The sequence below is a fragment of the Phasianus colchicus genome, chromosome 18 (assembly GCF_987193195.1).
Source record: "Phasianus colchicus chromosome 18, bPhaCol1.hap1.1, whole genome shotgun sequence".
Classification (NCBI taxonomy): Eukaryota; Metazoa; Chordata; class Aves; order Galliformes; family Phasianidae; genus Phasianus; species Phasianus colchicus.
In genome coordinates, this window is record NC_143453.1 from 2,501,569 (window position 1) to 2,528,453 (window position 26,885).

Genomic DNA, 26,885 nt, shown 5'->3' on the forward strand with positions numbered 1-26,885 from the left:
AGGTGAGATATTAGGAAGAAACTCTTCACTCAGAGGGCAGTGAGATGCTGGCCCAGGCTGCACAGAGCTGTGGGTGCCCCATCCCCAGCAGGCCATGGATGGGAGCTGGTGGGGCAACCAGCCCATGGCAGGGCTTGGGGCTGTAAGGGCCTTTCCAACCTAAGCCATTCTATGATTCTGTAAACAAGGTACTGGTTAATAAAAGGGGACTCATCTTCCTTGCAGTTGTGACAGAAGCTCCAGAAATAATCTACTTCTTCTGAATGTCATTGAGTCGGTCTAATATTGTTTCCTTTTCCCTAAGTTCGTACCTGGAAACCCTAAGCATGCCTTTTGGCTTTGAGTAATTTAAACCCTGCACCTCCACTTGGGTGGCGACAATCTGACAGCAGTGCCACGATTTCAAACATCGGCGTGCTGTTACAAGCACGGATGTTGGAGACTTGTGGTTAAACCTGGGGACACGCCTGGCCGCAGCATGAACTCAGAATCACAGAGCCATAGAACATCTGAGTTGGAAGGGATCCTCAAAGGACACCTGGTCCACCTGCAGTGAGCAGGGATGCCTACAGCTGACCAGGAGCCCCGTCCCCTGACCTTGGTCCAGGGAAGGGACGCCCACCGGGCAACTGCTTCCAGAGCCTCGCCGCCCTTAGTTAAAAAAACATTTTCCTTACATCCAGTCTAAAACTCCTCTCTTTTAGTTTGAAATCACTTCTCCTTGTCCTATCCAGGGGAGGGCCACAAAGGTAATCCAAGGGCTGCAGCACCTCACTTATGAGGACAGGCTGAAGGAACTGTGCTTGTTCAGCCAGGAAAAGAGAAGGCTGTGAGGAGATCTCGCTGTGGTGCGATATACTTCCAGTACATCAAGGGAGTTTAGAAACAAGAGGAAAATCAACTTTTTGCACGGGTAGGTAGCGATAGGGGAACGGTTTTCAACTGAAAGAGGGGGCATTTAGCTTAGAGGTCTGAGGAGGGGGGATTTTACTGAGGGAGCAGCGAGGGGTGGAGCAGCGTCCCCTCATCCGCCCGCCCAGCCCCCAGCAGGTAACGGTCGGGCCGCCCCCAAGATGGCGCCGCGCTGAGGCGAGCCCGCGCTTGGTGCTGAGCGGTGCTGCCTCCACACCGCCCCGTTGTGGGTCGGCTGCTGCGCCGTTCTGAGGCCCCAAAGAGCGGCCGAGGTGGCTTTTCCACTGTGTATAAATCGATTGTAAACAGGCTGCGCTGAAGAAAACGCATTGCGTTGTCATTATCACATTGTTATGTGGCTCACAAGCAGACATTTGTCTGCTTGAATTGCATTCCGGACCTGGCCAGAGAGCGTTTAGTGAAACGTGGTTTAAAAAATAAAAGAATCCTAAGCTGTGGAACGCGTAAATACTGAAAACGTTGCTGGCACGCAGGTGTTGAGTAGGGTTTTGTGGCTGAACGCTGCCCTGGTGCCTGAGTGCGGGTGCCGTTGTGGCCTCATGGCAGCCGGCGGGTTTGGTGCCTTCGTTTGCTGCGGCCAGGATTGATGTTAACGTGGTTCCTGCTCACCCTTCCAAAAATATCAGCTGGCAGACTCCCAGTTCTTCCACATTCCCCCTTCACGCCTTTTTTAATGGTTGTAGGAGTTAACATTGAGGCTTGGAATATGAGAAATGCAATTTAAAAGAGCAGTGGCTGACACCACTGTACAGCTGTGGCCCTGAGTTTCAGATACTCCCGATGGTTTACTGGTGAATAGTGAGAGTTCTCTCCTGCAGACTTCTAGCCAGTGCCACAGAGTAGTCACAGTTTGCTTTGCAAATCTCTTAGCTTTGAGATCTGATAAGCCCGAAGAATCTGGTTCTTTACGGAAGATGAAAAATGCAGTGATTGTGTATTTTCCAGGTGTCTCATGTCTGGTGGATTTTTTTTTTTCAGGTTTTGACTCCGAGTGGAAGACAGATCTTTGAAATACGTGATGGCCACTTGTCAGCTTTTAAGTAGGCAGAAGAATAAGTCCTCTAAGGTAAAAACCTTGAAATGCCTCTCAGTTTTGAGCCTGGCATGTCTGTGTCTTGTGAGCTGGGAAGACTGTGTTATTCTTAGTTGAATTAAAAAGCAGATATTTCTATTTTAATGAGTCCAGGACGCATGAAGTTTTGACATGTTTGGCTAAATAGGTAAAGGCTCATTAGGTGTACTTCATTAGCAGGAAGTAAGGCAATGACCTAATAAAGGAACTAAATTTAGTGTTCTTTCCATTGGGATTTTTCCTGTTTAAATCATGCAGTGTTTAGTATTTACATTAGCTCCAATCTTAGACGTACTGTTTGCGTCTCTGTGTTAAAATCGCTCTGAAAACTAGGTCTGCCTACAGTGCCGACAGGCTTGGTCTGCTGTCACAGCTCACAAAAAGCTGTAGCAGGCAATGAACTTTGGTAAGGAAGTGAACACCTCAGCAGTACGCACACTTGTTTGAGCCCACAAATAACTGTGCAGAGCAGATTGGCACAAAATGATACACACTTTTGTTTCTAAGGGCTGCTTGTCTCCTAAGTGCCTGCATAAGTGCAATGGAGGGGGTGGGAATGTTCAGCCATATTGGAGAGGAATTAATGACCCATGTGGTCTGCATCTGAATAAATCATGTCAGAAACTCTCCTTGAAATACTTTATGTTAGACATGAGTCCTCTCTGTGTAATATGAAGACCAGGGAAATGTTAAAATTATCTTTTAAAGTTACCCTTCCTCTGCTAAGAATAATTTCTAAATGTAATCCTTGCTCTTCTTTTTCAGGAATTTCTGTTGTTCCCCAACAAAATCACTACTAAGCAGCAGTCTGTGGTGCTGGTGAAAAGACTTCTGGCCATCTCTGTCTCCTGCATAACATACCTGAGAGGGCTGTTCCCTGAGAGTTCTTACGGAACTCGCTATTTAGATGGTAACCCTTGCAGTTTGTTCAGAATTCTTATTCCTACTCACTATATTTTAGCAATTATCTACTCTGCAGATTACCTTCCAGCTGCTCATGTATATATGACTTGAGTCTATTGGGAAGGTAGCTAACAAGCCTTCTCAAGTCTTGATGCAGATAGTGCTTCTGCATCAGATAGAGAGCACAGAAGATGACCTAGAGCTATTGGCAACTCGTGGCTTTCCTATTCACGTTTCTTTTGGTTTATAATTGTTCCTTGCTATTGCCAGCCCTTTGAGTCAGGCCTCAGGTCAGGAGCTTGACTTAGAAATCGTTGAGTATTTAAAAATTAGCTCAGATTGGTGTATGTATATTTTCCTTTGGATTTTTGAGCCCTTGGGGTTCAAGTTTTCAGCTTGCTTTGTTAGATAGAAAGTAGAATTGTTTTTTTTTCTGTGAAAATTGACTAGCTCACATGATTGCATGTGCTTGGTCAGAACTAGCAAGAGAACCACAGTCAGAACTTTAATGAAGAAAAATATTGCTGTGAGACTTACTGTAGGATCACCAGAATCATAGAATCATTAAGGTTGGAAAAGGCCTTTAAGGTCTTCCAGTCCAACCTGCCACCAGTGTTGCCCACTAAACCACGTTCCTTAGGACCACACCTCCACATTTCTTGAACCCCTCCAGTGATGTTGACTCGGCCACTTCCCTGGACAGCCAGTTCCAGTGCCTGACCACTCTTTTGGAGAAAAAATTGTTCCTAATATCCAACCTGAACCTCCCCTGGTGCAACTTGAGGCCATTCCCTCTAGTCCTGTCACTACTAACCTGGGGGAAGAGGCAGAGCCCAACTTACCACCGCCTCCTTTCAGGGAGTCGTAGAGGGCAATAAGGTCTCACTGAGCCTCCTCCATATTAAGAGTTAGTAATGTTTTGCTTCATCAGCATCTTTTTGTTCATTTGAGATATGTTAGTGGGGTGTGAAATGTCTCCACTGATTGCAGTCTATCTTCATGTTTTTACTTAAGCTGGTAGTATCCTGAAACATGGTTACATGCACTTAATGGGCTTCGTTGAGGGTGCAGGAAACCCTGAATAGCCACTATTCCTTCTAATCAAATGTCAGGTCTTTCAAGTGTCTTTTTGGTCAAGACTGTTAACATCTGGCCTGCTCATGCTTTTGAGGGCTCTTTGGTTGACTCCTAAGGTGTTACTAATTCACTTCTTCATTTTCAGGATGTGTTTCTTCTTGCTCTTCTGAATGCCCTGAAAACAGAGGCAGAAGGAACTACGTGAAAAATTTTATCAGAAGTAGTTTATTTTATTCTACAGACATTTATCTCACAGAGATGTTGGTGAAGTCTGAATGCAGAAGTGAAAGTGTTCTTTGGAAGTACCAGAGTAGGTGGGCATGGAGAAGGGAAGTTGTTGGATTTTCAGAATTAAGCTGTAACTCTTCAGCACTTCTGTCAGAGCCCAGATCATCTGAGGAAAGTCTTTGACATTTGAAAATGCAGCAATAAGCTTGTGTCAGCCCACCTGGGATTCTGTGGAAAACCAACATTTCCGCTCAGGAAGAACCTCCAGATAAAGTATTTTATCCAAAAAAGGGAGGATAGCTGGGGTGGTTTCAGCATTTGCCCAATAGCTGTGATAAGGATGGTAACTATGTGCTAAATCTGGTTTTGCAGACCTCTGTCTAAAAATTCTGCGAGAAGATAAAAGCTGTCTGGGATCGTTTCAGATAGTCAAGTGGTAAGTGAGTAACAGTGAAACTAAGACAAGATTGTGCTGAATAGCAAGACATCTACCCCTCACATTCTTCTTCTTCCTGAGTTTGAAAATACTGTGCCCAGTAGCACTATTGGATATGCCTGTGCAACTCACTCTGCTGCAGTGTGTGTGCTTGGCCCTGTGCGTAAGCAAGACAGAATTAGCTGACAGAGATCATGTGAAGTCAGGGCCTGTTGAAGTGTTGACTTTAGTGAGGTCATGGTCAGGCTCCAAAGCACACACTGGCAGCGTAGGTTGGGAGTGAGAGTAAAGAAAATCATGAGGTTGATTCTGCTGTTGTCTCATATTTTCCAGTTTCACTTTTATAGTGATTCTTGTAGCTTGTTTTTTAGTAAGTACAGTATTTTACCTCCCTGAATATTGTGTGTCTGGGTACTTTACAGTTGTCTTGTATATTATTTAGGATGCATTTCAGAATTAGCGTGTTTCCAACAAGCAGAGTCTGGATAAGGAGGTATTGATAAGGAGGTATGCAGTTGCAAGGGCTCAATAAGTAAACATCTGACCATTGCTGCCTCAAGTAATACCTACTGCTTTGAGAATGTCCTTAGCAGTGAACTGTACATCAGATAGCAAAAACATGAGTCCAGACACGTCAGGCTGTGTTCAGATTGAAGTTTCAGCCAAGTTCTGTACACAGTCATTGGGAAAAGGGCCACTGGAGAGCAAGATGGGGGCCAAAATGGAGCTCTGAGCTTTGGCCTCAGGTCCTTGTCACTGTCAGGACTGAACAGTCAGGACTGAAGTGGGCTCTAGGCTGACTGGCTCAGGATGTGTAAACAACACACAAATGCTTTTTGAAGGGCAGGCGGGATCTTTTTGATGGCTGACCTGGAAAAGGACTTTACAAGACCAGAATGTTACTGGCTGTGTTGTCTTATTCCAGAATAACATGGACTTTAAACTGCATCTGATGAGTTGTGTTTTTACAGACCATGAGATAAACATCGCACTAAAACATTTTTCCCTGGCAGGATTCAAGGTTGTTTTGATGCTTTGGAGAAGCAGTATGTAAGTTCTTTCTTGCTTTTTAATGGACTTTGTTATTTTTCTTCAAAAATATGGACAAAACTGTATTTTCATTCCTCCTTTGTATTGTTGTAGTGATCTTGCATACACACAACACACATTTACAGCTGTGGAGTAAGGGGAAGGCAGCCCAGAGAATAAAAATCTGAGATTTGGGATTTTATTCCTTGAGCCCAACCAAACCTTGACTGGTGTTCTCTGGACCTGCCTGTACATGGCATGTGCACTTGCATCCTGGAATGGATTCCCCTTTGTTCTGTGTTCTACATTTGCACTCTCCAGTGTCTGAATACAGACAGTGCCAGTCAGAACTTGCAGGTCCTGATTTCCATGCCTGTTTTCTTGAGAAAGATTCTTTCATGCTTCTGCTTTCTTTTATGTTTTCTTCAAGCCTTTGCCCTTTTTCTCATCTTCTCTAACTCTCTTGGGTTTGGATTTTATTCCTTTTTTTTTTTTTTTTTAATAAAGTAATTCATTAGGTAATGTGTTTATCTGGTTTCAGAACAAAACCAGCCAGTAAGTAATCATATTTCTTGCTGATTCTCACATACACACAAAAATGCCTTGTACAGAAAAAAAGGACCAATTATCATCTCTGTCAGCACTGCTCATCAAGTTAACTCTCATCTAGATCAGATGAAGCTGTGTTAGTTTCAGCACTGCTGATTGCGTGTGCTCTTAAAATCAGTACAACTGGCACAGTGCATACAGTAGTGCAAAATGAGCTGTTTATTGCTTGCTGACAGTTCTAGGAGGTACGTAGCCCTCTGCTATTTATGAGAGACATAATGTAGTTATTATTTGACAAAGATTAAGAGAAAAACAGGTATTTAATGGGTGCTCTAGGATTGCTTTCTCATCTTTTCCCATGTACAGTTTCTTGCTATAGTGTAAATTAAACACCTTTGATGTGTCTTATATCAGTGAGCAAATATTATTCGTCGGTAGGGATGGGTGCTATTGTGAAAGTGTTTTAAGTTGACATAGGCTCTGAATATTTGTTTAGCAAAAGTCCCAAGAGGGAGGGAAGTCTGAGCATGTCGTTGCTTTCTCGGGGAAGTGCATGTAAAGCCAAGTGAACCGGCCACTAGGTGTTGCTGATGCTATGAAGAGTCTGCGTAAGGAAAGATGTGTGACTCACAGTTTGTTGAATGTGCCCATTCCTTCGCTGTGTGTAGGCAGTTAGATTTTGATATCTTATTTTGTCCTCACCCATTAAGGATAGACATTGACTTTGTGTTTTGTTTTCTCTTGTTCTCTCTCTCTTTAGCTACATGTTGCTGTGCTAGCAGTAAGTAGATGAGTACAAGACGTTTTTCTTCTCCCACCGTGCTTGACAGAGATTTGGAGTTTGACGTTGTGTCAAACCATAAATGCCTTTTATAAGGGGAAGTCAAAATATATGTGGTTTTTAATAGAGTGATGACCTTTCTTAAATATGGTAAATATGAACTTCCTAGGCTGCGTGGGAACATTTTCTCTGTATGTCAGACCTCTGACTCTCAGGCTTTACATGAATCCTTAAAGCCCAGGAAACACTTTCCTGGGTTCCCTATCATTGCTTCCTGCAAACTCTGGCCTTGATCCTTGGAAGAAGGAAGCTGCTGTGTTTCCTCACTGCATAAGAGTTCACTTTAATAATCTGAAGGAAACCACACGCTAGCAGCTGCCTTGGGAATCTTTTGCCCTGGTTCTTTGTAAAGCAGCAATAGCCGTTCTACACACCTATTGAGTGCATAATCTGAGCGTTTAAATCTCAGGCATCAATAGTTACCTGTGAGGATTGGAATGGGAATTAACCTCATTCCTCTAGAATTACACAGGTGAGTCTTCTACCTGTCTTTGAAGTGCTAAGTATGGACTGCTGATAGAGGAAGGCCGTGTCTCAGCCATTCCTTTCTCCGATCCCATGTTACAGATAGCACAATCTCTGCTGTAACTTGGAAATAACATTGTTTATAGTCCTTTTTTTCACTGGTTCACGTTACCCAAGGGCAGAATGTGCTCACTGTGCTTTCTTACAACAGATGTACACCAATCCCGAGGAACCGGAGGTAAGAAAGAGTCTTAATTAATCTTTGAGGCAACCAAAGGCATGGGTGAGTAGATTTTTATTCAGAATGGACTTGTGGGCTTAAATTCTACCCTGACACTGCTGCTTGGTGACCTGGTTTCTCTTCTTCTGCCTTCACTCAAGAATGACAGCTCAGTGAGCTGGATTGTGATCAAACACTCCTACCGGGCATCTAGGGCCTCAGGCAGGGATGTTAACAGGCAGCTAATGGGCATGTTCTCAATTTTGTTTTTCTTCCCTGAGGGAAGAACTGGGAAGTTCAAAACCATTCTTTTATTCTGTTTTTCTTTTATTATCTTTTTGAAAGGAGTAGTGAAAAGAGATCTGTTGTTTTTTTTTGTTTTGTTTTTCATGCAGAGAGGTTTAGGACAGAAGTTACAAATCGCTTCAGAGCTGGGATGTATGAGTTACACATTCTGTGTGTGCTTATCTTTTCTGTGTTCTCCACTGAATTGCCACCTCTGCTATTTTGTTTAGCCTGTGGCAGCAGTCTTAGCAGTACAGTATATAAGTGAGGCTCTGCATCCATTCATTCTCCACAGAGCACACATGAGGAATGGCTGCAGAACCTGCCTGCGGCATTGCAGTTCTGCTGCGCTGCACCTCAGCATCTGGGGAGGGAGGAAGGAAGTGCTGGGATTTCTGAGGAAGACTCGGACTTAAGAGCTCAACCTGACTCCTCCCAGTCAACCTCAGTGCCTCTGAGAAAAGCGAATGATAGACATGACATTGGGCTGCAGTATGTCCTTTCTTTTGTGTTGAAGTTTGTTCTTCCTAATGGTCGTCTTCTCTAAAATCATAGCAAATCATTTTCTTTTACATGGGATGTCATCTAAATATATACTTTTTAATCTCTCAGTAAACTCTGAGACCAGTGAAACTCAGAATCCCTGTGCAATACAGTTTGAATTCCTAGTGGAAACTGTCCTGCAGGCTCTTGCCTCAATACAGAACTCTGGGCCAGGCTTCCCTGTGACGCTGCATCACTCATGAAACCTGACATTTTTCCTTTTAGTAGTAGGGGAGGACAGATGGACGTTGTGAGGTCAGCTGGCCCTGGTGTCTCATTAGAGGACAGGGGTGGGGAGTCAGGCCCACAGAGGAAATAGGAGGAGGAGGCAGGAAGTTTGCAATTTTTTGTGATTATTTCAGTGCTAGGTAAGTTGTGGTTGTTAAGGAAACCTACCAACACTCATGCAAGCAGTAATGGAGCTTAAGCTATAAACTTCTCATTAAATTAATGCTGTGTTCTTATAAAGTGCTGAAAGGAGCCTGCTAAGTTCAGTACACATCTTTACATTTGTTCTGTCTTGTCATGCTCTTGTTAAATCCCTAGACAGTGACTGAACTGTATCAATTCAAGTTCAAGTACAAAAAGGAGGTGCCCGAGATGGACATCATCAGGTAATGGTTTGAGTTTATTTCTCAGAATTGCACTATGAAAGTCAGGTGTTTCTGAAGCCTGAGGAAGAAGCTGCCCTTCATGATGATAGCATGTCTGAGCAGCTCAGCAGCTGTACATATTATCAGAATTGAGAATAGTCAGTCAGTCACTCTACAGGATACAAACATCCAAGCTGATGAATAGAAATGCTGTTATATAGCACAGTGAGGCACTTGAAGTGCACCAGAACTGAATGAAAAGCAACTTACAGAAATCACACCAGGTCAGTGTAGCAGTAGAGAAACCAACACGTTTGTTAAGCTTGCTACCATCTCAACTAACAGCAGCGTTCTTCCAGTTTCACAGGAGAGCCTTGTGCTTTCAAATGAAGCTGTTCCAAGTTTGATCCTTTTTATGAAGATCTCATTCCCAGTATTTTTATCCATGGGCATTTGCATGCATGTGTTCTGTTTGAGTAGTCTATGAGGGTGGCCTGGGAGGTCTTTCTCTGATCATGCCTGTGTTGATGCTGCAGAACTTATGGCAGGAAGCAGCAGCATCTTGCATCTTCTTGGCACTGTTAGATATTTGACAGCTGTGTTTAGTAGGGCAAAATCCTGTTTAGTTTAAACTTAAGATTATCAAAGGCTATTAACTATGACCAAAACAAGGAAAATAATTAGCCAGTTCCTCAGCAGAACGCAGCATTCGTTGATGTCCATAGTACTGGTCAAGAAGAGACTTCTCTTTATATTTTATGTTCTGTTTATATCAGTTCCTTCAAAATCTCACTGCTGTGCTGAGAGTTCAGAGATTGTGGCCTCAGATTCCCTGAGCTGTGGCTCTGTTCTGTTTCCCCAGTGACTGACATTGCTATCACCAGGTCATGTATGTACCTGCAGTCGTTTGTAAGCTGACATTCTGGCATTGATCAAAGTATTGTGTCATCTTTGCTGTCAGCTCTTTCAGCTGATAAAACTACTGTTATGCACCTGCAAGGTTTATTGCCACATGCCAACCTAGAGCTAATCATTCCCCAAGGAATGTGTCTGTGTCCTTGTGTATGAGTGGCAAAGGAAAACGTTCTCCTAGATGATCTCTGCCCTATTCTAGATTGATTTTTGGAGGAGTTCCTGGCCATGGATCCCAGCCTTTCAGAGAGGTTCAGTTCCTTGGTTCCTAACTTTTGGCACATTCCTGCATCAAATCCAGTGTTATTCTCATACTGAACCAGAACTTGGCCTGTTAATTCCTATGGAGCTCTCATGTATATACTCTTTCTTCTGTGGTTTCTACTCTGCTAATCTCAAGACTTGTAAAGATGATGTGGAAGAAAAGGCCTGGTTTCTCTTTATTCCACCTTGATGTTGCCATCATTAGCCCTCTCACTTCCCATATGCATTCCAGAGCATACAAGATTCCATTTAATAACACAGCATGGTCAGCACAAGGGTTTTGTTGTTGGCAGTTTGGAGCTTACCAAACCATAACCTACATAACCTTGGGAAAAGAAACTATTCAACAGCCACTCAGTTTTCATATTGAAATGCTCCAATTGGAAGGGGAAATCCATCTTACAGAAGCAGTGATTTAATCAGTCATACTCAGCCCTGGCATTCTTCCTGCTATCATTTGTTACTTTCTGCTTTGGAAATAATTTGTGGTGATTTTGTTAGATACCATCCAGTCTATTTGTGGCATCATCCACCTGCCAGTGGTCTTCCAAAGATACAATTTTATAGTGGAGGAACTACTATTTTTAAGGCTCTTTATTGTTGAATGTTAAGGAAGTGTAGGTTCCTCACTCTCTTAGTGATTCATCCAGTTTGCCTCCAACTGGCTAGAGTTAGCAGTCTGATCTAAGCTGCTCATCTCATCAACCTCTGTAGTCAAGAGAAACGAACTCCTCCAGAGAGCAATTCATCCCACTGCTGCTGCATGGGTTATCTCAGTCTAGACTGCTTGCTTAGACTAGCCAGCTGACATTTGGATGGGTGAAGGAGGTGAGAGGAATGCCCCTTAGTCACTTTGGAAAAATGTACTTCTGAGCTAGTTTTTCTTACATGAAATTGAAGTGAGAACATGGAATTCACTTCTCTTCAATCTGCAAAATGGACTTGAAAATAGCCACAGTGATGAATCAGCTTTATATGGGATTTTCACCTCATTCCTCTCATTCCTGGAATTGCTTAGGTGAAAGGCACTTGTTTTATGGTCCTTTGATCCATTTTAATCATGTTCGAACAAGTGAGTCATGATATTTGTATAATGGGGGTCCATTGCCCCAACTACAAAGTCTTTTCAAATGTAAATGCCATACCACTTCGTTTAGAGCTGTTGTTTTCCTGATGCCACTCCATCCCTGGAGTCTGTTTCACTTCCCTGTTTATTTGGAAATTACATAAAGGCATTGTAGCTTTCTCACTGGTGCTTTGAGACGAGTCAGTGGGTGCACTGTATTTGTAATTGGATCTTGAATATTCATGACTGAGGAAAAACAACTCTGTTATTCTGCTTTCCATTGTAGCAACAAAACGAACTTTGTGAATGGAGTGTGCAGCGAGGACATGAAACAAGCCTGCAGCCTGCTGATCCGTAAGCTGTACCTGTTAATGCAAAACCTGGGCCCACTTCCCAATGACATTACCCTGACCATGAAGCTCCTCTACTACAATGATGGTAGGTGGATAGCTGCGTGTGCTGCGAGGGGAGCTTCCCTTTCCATCAGTTTCTGTGATAATCACGAGTCCCGTGAAATTAATAAACCTTAGAAAGGTGAAATGGCAGTGAGATGGTGAGGCAGTGAGAATCTATTAGCTGATACAGTGAGAAATGGTGTAAAATGTAGTGAATCCTTTAGACACACAGGGATGGCAGATGCTTTGAGAAGGGATTGTAAATCCTTATAAGAAGTGCAACCTTGCAGTGTGAAAAGGACAGCCTTCTTCACTATTTGTTTGTTTCTTAAGGAACACGCACCTCCTGTGTGTTGGCTTGTAATCCAGAAAGTTGTGCTCATGGATGGTATCTCAGCATTCTAAAGTTACTATTTCTTTCAGCCTCTTGATAACATTTGCTCAGTTCTTTTTTTTCCTTTGAAATCTCCCTTCTTCCCTCAAAAAAAACATAACCACCCAACACATTGTAGGTAGCTGGCGTTGTTTCTGGAGGTTGGTAGATGTGTGTATTTTATAGAGCAGGTTAAAGAGAGATGGAACTTTGTTTCTCTGACAGCATTGGGTTCTTTCTCCATGTGTAGTAACTCCTGATGATTACCAACCACCTGGCTTTAAGAAAGATGACAACCCTGGTGACCTGTTGTTTGATGGTGATCCTGTCAACTTGAAACTAGGGTCAGTCTCCACTGGATTCCACACCTTGAAAGTGAAAGTAACAACTGAAAGCAAAAGAATGGGGAGAGTTGAAAGCAACCTGATCCAGAAGAATAGCCCTACTGAGATCTCCCATCCAGGGTTAGACTGTGATGAAGAGGAAGAGGAGGAAAGCACTAAGGTAGAGAAATAATTCTATGCAGTTTTCATTGGAGGAGTGGAATTTATGTAGCAAAACACTCTGAAAAAAAGCATTTGCTCAGAATCCTAGTTTAATAAGCTTGTGCAGGGCAGCACTGCTGCAGTGGATTGAGCACTGAGATTGCAAAGCCATTAGCATAATGTGAATTTCATTTGAGCACATCCACTGGCTTACTGAGTCTGATATGTTCTCCCAGAAGAGGGCAGTGATTATACAGAGCCACTGCACACACATGCAGAACTGGAGAAAGCTGCAGACTTTTGCATTTCCATTTGGTGTTTCTTTCCCAGATCTGATCTGTGTTCTGCTGTGTAGTCAGGTGGGATTCCTTCCATTGCCTCTAACCATCCCAAAGTTGTGCATTGTGCCCAGTTTCTCTGGAGCACCTCAGTGCTTAGTGCAGGTGTTGTCTTTAGCAGGCAATCATTAGACAGCAAGGTAAGCCAAAATAACAGAAGGGGCAGCTTGCACCAGCAGCTCAGACTAGGCAGTTTAATTTTAGGTGGCAAATGCCAGTGAACAAGCCCTAGCATAACTGCTGCCTGAAGACAGGAAACTGTTTGGGCTAGAATTTTCTGCCTTTCTCAGTAAATCTCTCTTCCTTAAGGCCTCTAGTCTTGGGAGTAGGAGTGCCTGCATGCTGAGGAGTTTTGTAAATCTCATCTCTGTTAGTGCTAAGTATAAGCTCAGCAGATTTACCTCCTGGGAATAATTTTTAAGTTGTGCTATTAATTCAGAGATTATTTGCATTGCAGAACAACCCTCTCCCTGTCAGAGCAGAGTCAGATGAGCATGGAAAGGACAGAAATTATACCCATCCAGGCCTGGGAACTGAAGCATCTTCTTTTTGCCTTCAAGATACAGGTAGAAGCTCAGTTTCAACAGTGAAGGAGCCTGTGTTCACAGCTAATCTCTTAGCACAATATTTAGATTTTCTCGACTATTTTGAGATGGATGAACAGTTTGTCAGACTAATTCAATTTTGTATGAGATCAGAGTGACCTATAATAAAAGGCCTCTTGTGTATGCTTGGTTTGTTAACAGAAACATTCAATTTTTTATCAATATCTTTCCACCTTTTTATCTCAGCAGTTTTTTTTCAGATACAGAGGAAATGCATAGTTCATCAATACCACATTACATTATCTACATTTCACCAAGGCTCTTTTCCTATAGCTGTTACAGTTTGATTTTGCTAATAACTTTTGAATGTGAAAGCATGCATGAACATACATACACACACACAAAAAAGCCTCCTCTGTCACTTCAGTAAGCCTAGCTGGTGATGTACCACGCTCTGCTTGACCTTTGAGGCTCTCAAATATAGCCTGTGGAACAATACCATCTAGTGACAAAATGGTAAATAGCATTCCTGAGATCCTCAGCCAGTGGAATAAAGAAGCTGGGCTGCCTATGAAGCCACCTCTTCAAGTCTTCCTCCTGCAGATTCTCTGATAACTAATAAGGAGTGAACTCATACTGCCACCTTTTCCACTAGGGGGATATTAACAATATCTTTCTGCTTCATCTAATTGTTTTTATGAAGATCTGAAGCAGTTTCGGACCCCACAATCAAATTTTATGGAAACTGTCTAGTAAGGACAAGAGTTATTAATCAGAGGACAAGCTCCTGTCCAACACAGCCACTTACACAGATTATATACTGACATAATCCTTGTTTCTTAGGAAGCCGGGTTAAAAATTGAAGTGTTAACTTCATGGACAGGAGCTGTTGCAGGTTAATGTTTTATATTTAGATGATACTAGTCTGAAATCTGTTTCCAGTGCTAAACTGCCAGTGCTGGCAGTGCCTGAGAATAAGGGTTACACCATTTCACATCAGGGATGAAATTGCACTACAGTGGTTCAGTTGTGCTTTTATATATATTTTTTTCATTAAATATAGGGCTTTAAACTTGAGAGCTAATTTTGATATGTTTGCATTGTAGGTGAAAAGGGAAAGATGAAAATAAAAGAGATGGGCAGGCGGCCTTCCTCACAGGCATCTCAGCAGGTGAGCAAATTTTAGTGACTCTGTGATGTGACAGGCAGTGTGAATTGATTGCCATGGAATGTTACGTCACCTAGGATGGCACAAGTTTCTAATAACTTGTGAATTTGTTGTACAGTGTGAAGTCTGCACTGGCTACAAAGTGTTATAGCATAGGGGTATAAGCATGAACTGGAAGCATTTATGAACAAGCTTTCCATGGTCAGCTTATTTCACACATCCACTACAAGAGGTTTTGTTCTGTTCCAGGAGTTGACACACGTGAATTACACATGCAGACTAAATGTCACAGCCAGGTTTCTTTACCTGTGTGTGTTTTGGATTAGGGTTCTGGAATCACCACCCTGTGTTAGATTTGAAGGCTGTGTTTGTCTGCTGCCTAAGCTAATCTTTACCTCTCCTTTCCTGCCGCCAGTCTATCTTCACGTGTGAGTCACAGGTACTTCTGGATCCTATCCCTTTTTGCCTACCTCTCTGTGATAGGAAGACTTATCCACTGGAGGTGCTGATCTCTTTTTTCAGGGGTTGCTGAGGCAAAGCTAAGAAGTAGGGTGGACCAGATGTGATAAATAAAGTTATGTGAAGTTAATTCCATCCTGAGACTGTTCAGGTCAATCCCTGAATCAAAATCAGAGCTCGAATTCATGACCTTGTGCAGAGCTCTTTTCAGTGACAGGGCAGGTCTCTGAATACCACCAGACTTGCCAGTTGATCCTCTTCCTATTCAAATTAGTTGAAAATGCTGTGAGCTTGAATATTCAGAAACTGAATCTTCACAGGATAAGTTAACGAGGGTAGGAAATTGCTAGTAAAATTTTCCCTGCTTCTGTTGAAAAGTCTAGCCCAGACAGCAACTGGAGACGACTACTTAACGTGTCATTCAAAAGGCATCTCTGAAGTATTTGCATTGACTCTGGATCTTAGAAATGAACTTCTGTGCCTAGGCTGGTATTTTTCAAACTTTAACCACATTTTTTTTTTGTCACATCCTCCAGTTTCCTTCTGATCATTGTTTATTCTGTCGTCTCTGAGAAAACAGGAGCCTTTTTTGTTTGTAACTCATGGTTGTCCCTCTGATTCATGCTCTTGCATTCTTTCGGGTCTGTCACGATTAGAGTCAGAGCATCAGACACCTCTCTCCTGCAGCATGTGAATTCCCTTAGAATGCAGTAGCAATAGTGAGAGTTTCTGAAGGTGGTGGAAACAGTACTGGTTACTGAAAAGTGGAAGAGTCATTTTATCCACTTTATGCTTCCAAAGACTCAAAAAAAGAATTGCAAGCCCTCTTCCTGTTAAATTCTGCTGGGCAGACAGTTTTTGAGTTATTCTTTGATATTAATATTTTTAGACATAATTGCTTAGAACATGGCTAACATTTCAGTCACTTTAGGAAGAAATAAAATCAAGTCACTATTTAGAAAGTTCAGATAATCACGCACTAAAGCCAGCACTAATAAAAATTTGATGCTATTTTCCATGTGAGAGGGACTTTCCCTTTTTTTCTGAGGGAAGTGGGTGAAACAAATGTGCATTGTGTGTTCCACTTGTATCAGGAAGCCAAACTATCGAGTGAAGTTTGTCTTAAAAAATGAGGGCAAGCTAGGGAAATCAGAGTTAGGTATTATCTAACAAGGTCAAACGCAGGTAAGATGGCAGAAGGAGTCCTGTTGGGGTGTGAATGTAAACATCTTGTTGCTATCCAGGCTGCAGTACAGTGAAGTGAACGGCGTTTTTCAGGTGTGCTTGGAGGAGCTCTGTGATTTGAGGAGCTCTGTGGTCTCTCAAGAGAGCTGCTTTCTCCTGGATTTGAGGGGTCAGTCAGCTTGGGGTGTGCAGGGCTTGGGAACCACTTGGCCGGGTCCGTGCAGCTCTCCCTTTTTTTTTGGCAGACATAAGCCATGAGGCTCACGCTGCGAGTGCACGACAAGTGTTAGGTTTCCACCCAAAGAGCACCTTGAACTAGCTCTCATAAAAATTGCTCACATACCAGTGCTACCATGGGGGAGTGGGCATGGCTGGTTGGTGAGGGCGAGGCGGGCTGGGGGGGACCTCGCCCTGCTGGTGCTCAGAGTGTTCATGGCTCAGCCCAGGGGCTGGGCTGTCAGTGCTTAACTGCACCGTTACGTGCTGAGGCTGAGGTTATCAAAACCAATGGAAGCAATCCTGTGTATTCCAGATTTTGGTGCCTGTGCAAGGATTTGATGTTCAGAAAGTGATGTATTAAAAAATCCCATACAGTCATGAGGTGCTTTTGGGAATTTGGACAGCCCCATCGCTGCTCTTTCTCTGAGTGGACTGCTTTATTCCTTCTATTTCTCAGTTATAAAAAAAAAAAACAACAGAACTATGCTGTTGGAACCGAGTTGATTATTCATTATTTTCCTGACCTACAGCTCTTCAGGAAAACCAGGAATGGAAGCATTAGAGGCTTATTTTTATCTGTATGACATGGGAGAAGCAAAGGCTGCAGATCTGCCAAAAGAGAAAGAACTATTTCTGTCCTGTTAGGACTATAACTGCTGTTTAATAATGGCCACGAAGAGTCTCTGACAGAGGGCTTTTCAGATTGGAGAAAAATTTACATGTACTCAACTTGCTTGTTATCTGCAATCTAATGATTGATGATACTTAGGATCAAATGAGAGATTGCCCTTTCCCAGCAAAGCATCTCTGTACTTAATCATCCAGAGTTAGACACCAGCATGTAAATTACCCTACCTCTGCTGACTTGAGGAGAGTTTCTGATTGCATCAGCTGCGGATTTGTCCCAGTGTGCTATCTTTATGTGTCTTCCTAGTTTCCACTGGCATTCTAGCAGTTGTGATCTGAAGAGCTGTGTAAAATAGGGAATTGCTGCCCATTGATTTATTCTGTAGAAATCTGCTGATGGAAGTGGGGTCCTGCACTGAATGTGAGATAACTTTTTGAAGACTTCACCATAGTCCTTTACCCTCTTATGAATCCTTTAATGGTCTTGTCCCACAAGTTGATTTTTGTTAGCTTTGTCTTCATGTAAGCAAACGTTACAGTGGAATGAGTTTGGAATGAAATAGTTCTAGAAGATGAATAAAAGCTGACCATGTGGATGCTTCTGCAGGCGTTATCTCCCATCAGCAAGCTGTTGGCTGAAGTTCTGGGGTGGTCCTTAGAGCACAGTCTCATTGCACAGTGCAGCAGTTGTGCAGAGCCCTGAGTCGTCCCAGACCGAGCCTGTGCCAGAGCTGGAAGTGGTGTGGCTGCATCAGCACAGAACAGTTCTACCTCCTGGTTTTTTGGCTTCTCAAGTCAGTGCCAGACAGTGCTTATGCTGCTGGGCTGGTTGCATTTGTGCTACCAGGCTGCTGAGGGACACCAGTAAGTGTGCTGAGGATTGGCCTTGTGTAGATGCAGCAGTTTGAATCACTGATAGCCCAGGGGCTCCACACTGCCAGTCAGTGCCTGGCTGTGTGGCACAGCTCTCTTAACTGGAGCTGTCTGAAGGTCAGAGAGATTCATTTGCCTAAATGAAAGAGTGCCATTTTAGGCTGAGGATGGTGGTTTGTCCGGCCAGCTGCTTACTCCCCGTGCTGATGTCTTAGGTGCCTAGTGACATCCTTTTTCTCTATGAGAGAGGCTGTGGCAGCAATGGAAGCCAGCATGAGCAGTCTTTCATGCCTGACACCTTACGGGCAGTATGTTTTGTTTGTCAGTGGTCAGCCTCCTCTTGGTGCCCAGAGCCGTGGTAATCCTGCTGGAGATCCCTGTGCCTTTGCTGAGCTTCAGAGTTGCATGTGACTTCTGTCTGAAAGTGAAGGTCAGCACAAGGGATCCAGTTGCAGAATAACAACTTGAAGATCAAGACCTTTGTTGTCTGATTTTTCCCAGGCAAGCCACTTTTACAATTGCCATGACAGAAAGCAGTTTAAGGGTGAAGTCTGCCATTTGCCGAGCAATAGGAAAGCATTTTTCTGTAGCAATGTCATTATCTTGAACTTTTGCAGCAAAGAAAAAAAAGAAAGGTTTATCTCTAGCTGTCTATCAAGCAAACTGTATCTGATGAGAAGTTCCCAGAACATTTTCTCCTCCAAACCAGCTGAGGCTACACAGACCCAAACAATGAAGAGAAAGATTCAGAGATGAGCTAGCCTCTCTCCTTCCTGTTAGCTCAGGCCATTCTGGGAGGAGTGAGACAGGGAGGTCAGGAAATTCCTGGCTTCTCTGCATTCACATCCAACCTTTAGCTGGATCTGAGGCTGTTCATCCCTTGCATGAGTTGTTCCTGACTAGTGTGTATGAAACAGCTTCTTAGTGATCTCTTCACTTAGAGGTGATGTTCATTGCCCTAGAGGTTAAACTCATGTGCCCTCAGATTCCCTTTCAGCTATGCCAGGGACATCCAGAGGAAGGCATGGAGCCTCTAAGCCTTTACACATGTTCATAATGTGCATGTTAACAACCAGACAGACCACTAGAGAAATCTGCACAGAGGAAGGTTGGTTAGGTCTGATATCCCATGAGGGGCTAAGCTGCGTGATGGCCTCATAGGCAGAGTGAGTGTCTTTGCTTTTCATCTCCTGGGTTACAGGGCTGTAAATCTCACAAGGAAAAGTCCCCCAGTGCAGGAGCTTACAGGCCAATTGAGGGTCCTGGTGGAGGCTACATGGACAGACAGTGGTACTTATTTGATTTTTTAATCAGATATTTTGAACAATTTGTTTTCATAGTCTGGAAAGATGTGTTCGTAGTCCTTTAAACGCAACGAGATACGTGAGACACAGTGTAGGCCTGTGAGACTTTGTCTGCAGAAAGGAAATTGCGTTGGATGGCAGAGATTTTAACAGTGAACTATGGAAAAGGAAGAGGACCAGTGGTAATCAGTGATGTCTTGGCATGGTTTCCTGGGGACAGAAATGTGGCAAGTTTCCATAGATGCATCACAGTGAGCGTCTTTCATTCTTCCACCTGCGTAATTTGGCTTTCATGCTTACCAGCGTGATTCTCCTCCACTTTGTACAGATGAAAATCAGGATTAGTTCTACTGATGTCAGTGCATTGGCTTTTCTGGAAAGTGATAGGAGCTCAGTCAGCACTGAGCCCTGTGCTGAGCTTTAACCTTTGTGCCGCCTTCGCAGAACTTCGTCAGAAGACCTGGAGGCCACATTGAGCATCCTACGTGCCCAGGGCAGGGTAAGCACCCTGGCCAGTCACATTTTGAATACCTCCAAGGATGGAGGCTCCATTGACCCTCTGGACAGCCTGCACCAGTATTTGATCAGGCTCATAGCAAAGAAAAGCTCTTCCTTATGTTTAAATGGAATTTGCTGCAGTTAGGTTTGTGTCTGTTTCCTTTCATCACTTTGCTGCACAGCACCACGTGCCTCGTGAACTCGATTTTGCTGTGCTTGGAGCAGCCACCTGTCAGTGAGCTGCCCTGACTCGGAGAGAGATGTCTGTCACCTGGCATGCCTCCTGTTCTGGGGGCTGCATTTAAAGAGCCACTGGCTTGGCTTTTCAAAGTGGCAATGTTTGCCGGGCTACCAAGTCGTGTTATCTGCAGCCAAAATCACAAGATGCATCAGGCGTTGGCCCGCTCTGATAAGAGTTTCCTAATGATGATCTGTGTACCCTGCTAGATGTACTTGCTGCCTTGGCAGCAGAGGATTGTTTTGCTTTGTTTCACCAGCTAAGTCTTGTATCTCAGTCCTTATTCTTCTGGCTTGCTTGATGGAACTGGGTTTCCTTTGACATTCATGTGCTTCTGAATTTGTTAGGATAGTTACAGCATACCACATTAAACACTCCGTGTCCTGACAAAGGGAACTCTTCTGAGGACATAAGATTTACAAAGTGCCAAACCTCAGCATGGGGCAGGCCAGGCACAAAGCGGGGACACAGCTGAATGCTCTTATGCTATTCTAGCTTTTCTACATAGGATGCCTTCGGAAGCAAAACATGCCAGAAGTGCTGTAAATTTGCATCAATTTATGTTGGGAATTTTTTGGCCGGGATACGTGGGGACGCTGGGGATTGAAAATTGCAGAGCACGAAACTGATTTTGTCTATCTAAGAATAGGAGCGTAACCATAGTCTGTTTGCTGTGCTGCATCCACCAGTCTGCCTTGGGAAGGCTTTAATCTGAAGTCTGATCTATTTTTAGCCTGATATCTTCTCCAGACAATGTGCAGCTGTCCCGTTAAGTTTTATGCCAGAAATTAGTAACACTTGCATGATTCACAAGTTAGCTGTAATTGCACAGAAAAAATCTGTGGCAAAATATGACCGTTTTACACATAGCCCAGTACTGTAAAACACAGGAGGTTCAAGACCACTGTCATCGTGCTATGACTTGGACTGACAGCCAGGAGGTCGCAGCTCTGTTCCTGTCTTCGTACCCCATCAGCATTGTCCCTAGGAGGGCCTTGTGGCACCTGGCTCCATACCTGAGGGGAGCCGAGGCCCTGCAGTGGTTGTGTAAGACAAAAACCAACGTTGGTACAGCTTGAGCTCTCCTATGGGTTGGTCAAAGTCCCAGAGTATGGGAAAAAATAGAATTAATCAACTTTTGGAGGCTTTGATTGTATGTTTAGTCAATGGGAGGGATTTCCTGCTTTTTACCGCGCCGTTTAAGAGGTTTACTTTCTGGTTAAAGTCAAATAAACACACGTAGGATCTGACTTAATCCCATTTAGAGCGCATTGCTGGGGAAGAAGCCCAAGTGTTTGGTTAAGGTAGGAACCTGGAAGTTGGGCTTGGGGTCTGAGCCTGCCTCTGAGCTCATAGGTGAACTTGTAGCAGGGTGGGAGCAGGACAGGACATGTTGGCTTTGGTGAAATACCTCACACGTTTGACATCTTGTTCATTCAGTAGATGAATAGTGCGTGTCTGCCGAACATGATGACTTGCATACATGTTTTTACTCCTAATCTCCAGGTTCCTGTAGGGCATGCACACAGAGGGAGTTGTGGCTGCTCCTTGTGGCTGCTTCTCCTGCCTCAAAAGCATCCCATCCACGCAGAGAAATAAGAAAGGGGTAAATCTCCAAGTTGCTGTCTGTGCTGCAGAGAGTCCATTCCTCGATAGAGGGAATAAAAGCACCAGCTGTAGATGATGTGCTCACTGTGTGGTTTGGGCTAAAACAGAAGGAGAGCTGACTCCCTCAGGTGACCAGGGGCCTGGAGACTGCGGATCATTGCTATATTTGTTATGCAGCCAGCAGGACGGGGTACAAGACTTGCAGCTGTGTTAGCAGTGCAGAGTGTCTAGATGCAGTGTTTCCACCCCAGGGCCCTGTGCTTCAAAAACCGAAGCAGACAGGTTAAAATGGTGCCAGGGAAAGGAAAGTAAATAACTGCCTGAAATGCCAGTTTGAGCAGCTGGATATCAGGTCAGGAACTGTAACATAGGGATCCACTCATCTCTGTTTCCTCAAGCAAATACGCTGTGGACAGCGCTGAAGTTTTGTCAGACTGAAGGAAAACCTGCCTCTCCCACTTTGGCAGGTTCTGTTCTTTTTCTGTTTGCATGGAAAGGAAGTTGTACTTTCTGCATTAGCCAATATCGTGTTGCTCATAATGAAGAGGAGGGAAGAGGGGAAGAAAAACAATTTGAAATACGATAGAGAAGCAAACTGAGGTGGTTTTGCTCTAATCCACAGTCAGAGTTATTTCACACATTAGGAAGACCATTGCTACGTAGAGATTACCAAAGCCTCATACCAAGGTCAGATAGAAAGAGAGCCTTGATGACGTGGGTGGGGAATTCTGTAATGACCACATTTTGTAATCTGGAGACCTTGTGCTTCTCTCCAGGATGTGTTCTGGAATAGCTCCTTATTAACTCTTTGTGCTTATCCTGCTTCAGGCATAGAGTTCCTCCTGATTTTTTAGTGAAACCAGAATAAGCTGCTCTTATTTTGAATTAGCAACTTGTTTAGCACTATTTTCCCTCTTCATTCACCTTACTTTCATCCAAATGAATTTTCTTTTGGAGGCAAAGCTGAAGAGTGCTATGTTGTGTCCCTTCAGTTCGGTTCCAGCGGGAGCAAGATAGGTCACACTGCCAGACTCTGTGCTTTGTCTCTTCTGGGTGGGCAGCAACACATGCTGCTCTCTGCAGCTCCATGTTATTATTATTATAGAGATGCAAATATGTCCTGTGATAACAAGAATAAGTGAGTTTGTTATTTACATGACACAGCCAACACTTCAGCTGTCGTTCTGGACGTTCATCTGTCTGTGATCTGTCTGAATTGTCCACTTGTATTCTAGCATATATTTTTTAGTGCTTTTTAACCTTTTGCTTTGTAGGCCTCTGGATATTTTTGAGAGGGGCTTGTGTCTTCCTAGAGGGAAGTTGTGCCCCCTGAAACAGAGCTTGCTTTGCTTAGTTGTTTTTCACAAACTCACAAGGGTTAGTCTTTGGACTATTTGTGACCGGACTTGTGACCGATCAGCTCACGTTGAAATTCCATGGTGTACATCATTCCACAGTGTCTCATCCTGAAAGGATGTTTCCAGTGACTGCAAATGTGACCCATGTACCTCTCTTCAGTGGGATTATGAATAGGAGGGGAATCAACTTTTTACAAGGGTAGATAGTGATAGAGCAAGGGGAAAAGGTTTTAAGCTCAAGGAAGGAAGGTTTAGATGTTTGGAAGGAAGGCTTGGATATCAGGGGGAAGTTCTTCACAGGTAGAGTGGTGAGGTGCTGGCACAGGCTGCCCAGGGAGGCTGTGGATGCTCCATCTCTGGAGGTGTTCAAGACCAGGTTGGATGGAGCCCTGAGCAGCCTGGTCTAGTGCCAGATCTGGAGGTTAGTGGCCCTGCTTGTGACAGGGGGGGGTGGAACTTGGTGATCATTGGGGTCCCTTCCAGCACAAGCCATTCTGTCATTCTCTGAGTCTTTTATTATCCCACGTTGGTGAAGAAGGCTTCTCCCCATGAGCTATTGTATTTCTTAAGGATCTCCTTGCTCCTTTTATTGTCTTTAGGCTGTGGGGCTGAACCTGTTCCTTTCACAAACCTTAGCATCTCAGCTCCAGTGAGTGTTCCAGTTTTGATTCCTTGTCTAATGGTTTTTACTGGAGAACAAGATCACACTGAAAAAACCCAAGAGGATCCAGGAAAACACATTGTAGATTTGGAAGTTGTCTTTCTTGACTTGACTAACAGGAGCCTGTACCGTGAGAATGATCGCTGCTTCTGATGGTTCTTACAGATAAGGTGCCTGAACCTTGCGTTTAGCCAGGAAGAGGTAATAGGACCCAAGAAGAAAAGGAAGGTCAGTGAACCAGAGAAGCTGCTTCTGGAAGGCAGGAAATGATGTTTGTTCTGCCACACAATGCATTTCAGAAGGTGTGAGTTTGTGTTGTCATCTGACTGGTAAAGACCTTAATTCTCTCCTCATATTTAACTCTCCACATGCCACACATATTTCTGCATACTTTGTCTTGTACAAAGTTTGGATTGCAAAGAGGCAGTAGGCACCACAGCTGTCATGACTGGAGGCCAACAGCACTTGTTTCATGTTTTAAAGTTGAGGATTGGCGATTTGATGTGGACAGTATTATGTGCTTCTTTCTGCTTGCCTCCCTCCCTCCCACCACACACACATCCCACTGGCTAAATTTGTTCCTCTCTGGCTGGGCTGTCCCTTGCCAATATGTTATCAATATCAACAGCACTATTTCAGGATGAACTTTCTGAGATATCGATGGCAGCAAACAAGTTTCATGATTCATTAGATTGTGCTTCATTCTATCTACAGTTTCCGGAGCATAGATTTTATTTTATTTTTTTTTCAGAGAAGGGTTTTTATCTATATTGAATGCAGAGATAAAGTAATCTATACACATTTTCTGCTGTTGCTGCTGAATGTTTTTTTTTTTTCTTTTTTTTTTTCTGACTCTGCAAGTAGTGTTGCTATGGTTACAATATCAACTTACTTCTGAAGCAGCAATCCACTTCGTACCAAGAGGCATAGTTACCCAATACAGCTTGTGTTGAAATACACATGTTTCAAACCTAACTTTTATAAAGGTACCTCTTGATGGCCAAATATAGGTAAAGAGAGCAGCAGCAGTAAAAGAAAGAATTTGTGTCCTTTGGAGCAAAGGTGCTGTGTTTTCTGGCATGTAGATTGCCTGGCTGACACTCTGCCAAGTTATAACTGGAGAGGTGTAAAAACCTAATGGTTATTATTGGAGTGGAGCAAAATGATCTTAATTAGTCTTAAACACTGTAAAAATGATATTCAGAGAACAAACTCTGCATTACTTTATACATAAGAAAAGAGATAATGAAATTTGAAATGCCAAAGGAGGAAATTTAGAACAACATCTTCCCAACACAAAGTTGATCTTACACGATGGAGGTGGGATGGAGGAATAAAAAAGCACTAGAATGCAGCGGAGTAGTGTCCCTGGTAATGTAGCAGCATTCCTGGCATTTCTGATACTCATCAGAGATATTTCAGGATGGAGCTTGAAGGGCAGTAGTGGTTTGGGGTATAAGGTGTTCCTTTTGTGGCCTATGTCAGCTCCACAGAAAGGATTGCTTGGCAGGTACATGAAGCCAGATGCAGGCTTCTTGGGCCAGGCACCCGAAGGATCTGGCTGACGAGGTGGGCGCACACCCCTAAATGTTCAACAGACCTCCTCCAGGTAGCTGAATAAGGCACTGCAATCCTAATTCTAATGCCACTCCTGTCCTTCCTTGGGCAGACAGACTGCTGGCAGCCCCTCAGCCTGCAGCAGTGTCTGGCAGGTTTCGTGGCCTAATGCCTGTTTCACAAAACTTGTAGAACATGAGAGTTCTCCATTTTATCCTCACTTTCAGTCCCGAGTCCTCACATTTGCACCTGTGGCCTAATAAGCCAGTTTGTTCACATGCCAGAGCAAACCAGAAAGCTTCCTTCTGCCCAGATTTTGTAATGATATTTACTCTCATGCCTGCACATCCATGGGAGGCCTGCGTTCTTCGAGCCCAGCTACGGCTCAGGACCTGCCTTGACCTGAAAGCCGTGCCCTGGTGCTCCTGGAGGTTGTGGTTCTGTGTTCCTGCTGGCTCCTGCCTGCCCCCAAAGCCTCGTTATGTTGTTGTATTGTGCGTACGGGAGAAAGACAAACAAGCCTGTGGTTATGGCTACTAGAGGGAAGCCTGTCAGTCTGCCTTGTGCACACCGGAGAATGCAAAGTGTCCTGTCCCGCAATGAAAGTGAAGGAGGCTGTCTCATGTTACCACACAGCGAGAGTGAGCACACAGACACCACAAGTAAATCCACAGCTTAGTCGAGAGTGCTGCCCTGCTTGTAGCCATGGCCAGAGGCTCACTGTCTCAGTACACACTGCCTTGTAATCAGCTATTTTACGGTAACGACTTCTAGTCATTTTCATTTCAGGCTTGGTTAGAAATAAAGTAACTTGTGATGAACTGCCACGGTAAGCGTCTGATTTTTCTTTCCCACAAGCTTGTGGTTACCACCAGATTCTAAGAAAAGTCTTTCCACTGCAGATTGGAATCATCTAAGCCACTTACACGTATCCTTTTATTTATTGGTGATTCTGCTCGGCCAGCTAAAGGTAAAAAAACCCACCTCTTTCTTGTATTTCAGGCGCATTTCTAGTTAATACTCATTAACTGACTTCATGTATGTTACACATCGTCAACCTGATTCACTACTGACATAAAACAGAAGCAATTCGTTAGTAACGGTCCCTTGCCAATTAGTGAACTAAATTACGTTTGAACAATTTTCTTCAAAGATTCTCCTCCTCCCCCCAGTGCATCATTTGGCAAGTCCCCTGAATGCTTACAGTAATTATGTGCGTGCAGTGAAAGGAGACTGTTACCTCTTCAAGCAAAATAAATGAATATGTGATCTTTGTGTTAATATAACAATGAGTAATACAAAGAATCACAGACATCCTCCCTTTGATCTGCCAGAGATACAAACAGCAATTAAGATGACAAGCCGTTTTAAAACCCAGAATATTGGGAAGGTTCCATGAGGGGAAAGTGATTGTTTTGTAGGGTTTTCAGAAAATCAGTGAAGAAGGGAAACCCTTCTGTCCCTGGTGACCAGAGGCTTTTTGGCAGACATGGTGTGGGTATCCTGGCACCTGTCGAGCCACAAACAGGTTGGTGGTGCTTCTAAAAATCGTTCCCTCTTTCTGGGATAGCGTTTAAC

At 43.7% G+C, this 26,885-nt stretch overlaps 1 protein-coding gene across 3 annotated transcripts; it reads left to right on the forward strand.

Moving 5' to 3' along the window:
- The first annotated feature begins 677 nt into the window (after positions 1–677).
- Positions 678–26,421, forward strand: HORMAD2 (HORMA domain containing 2). 3 transcript variants are annotated; one of them, XM_090152682.1, is made up of 13 exons: positions 678–1,050; positions 1,912–1,999; positions 2,771–2,915; positions 4,586–4,649; positions 5,663–5,699; positions 6,988–7,008; positions 7,745–7,771; positions 9,128–9,195; positions 11,703–11,854; positions 12,435–12,688; positions 13,465–13,573; positions 14,659–14,723; positions 23,916–26,421. In XM_090152682.1, exons 2-13 carry the CDS (start codon positions 1,952–1,954, stop codon positions 24,018–24,020), a joined length of 1,095 nt encoding a protein of 364 aa, XP_090008808.1. In that variant the 5' UTR covers positions 678–1,050; positions 1,912–1,951; the 3' UTR covers positions 24,021–26,421. The 3 variants fall into 3 exon arrangements, with proteins under 3 accessions (XP_090008808.1, XP_090008809.1, XP_031447993.2); XM_090152683.1 differs by having other exon boundaries at positions 678–913; XM_031592133.2 differs by lacking the exon at positions 678–1,050 and adding an exon at positions 1,064–1,184.
- Positions 26,422–26,885: the final 464 nt, after the last annotated feature.

Excerpts from the sequence above, each read along its gene's own strand:
- HORMAD2 (XM_090152682.1), top strand. The coding sequence starts at position 1,952 with ATGGCCACTTGTCAGCTTTTAAGTAGGCAGAAGAATAAGTCCTCTAAG. Across the intron at positions 2,000-2,770 it reads AGAAGAATAAGTCCTCTAAG|GAATTTCTGTTGTTCCCCAA; the intron begins GTAAAAACCTTG and ends CTTCTTTTTCAG. Across the intron at positions 2,916-4,585 it reads CGGAACTCGCTATTTAGATG|ACCTCTGTCTAAAAATTCTG; the intron begins GTAACCCTTGCA and ends CTGGTTTTGCAG.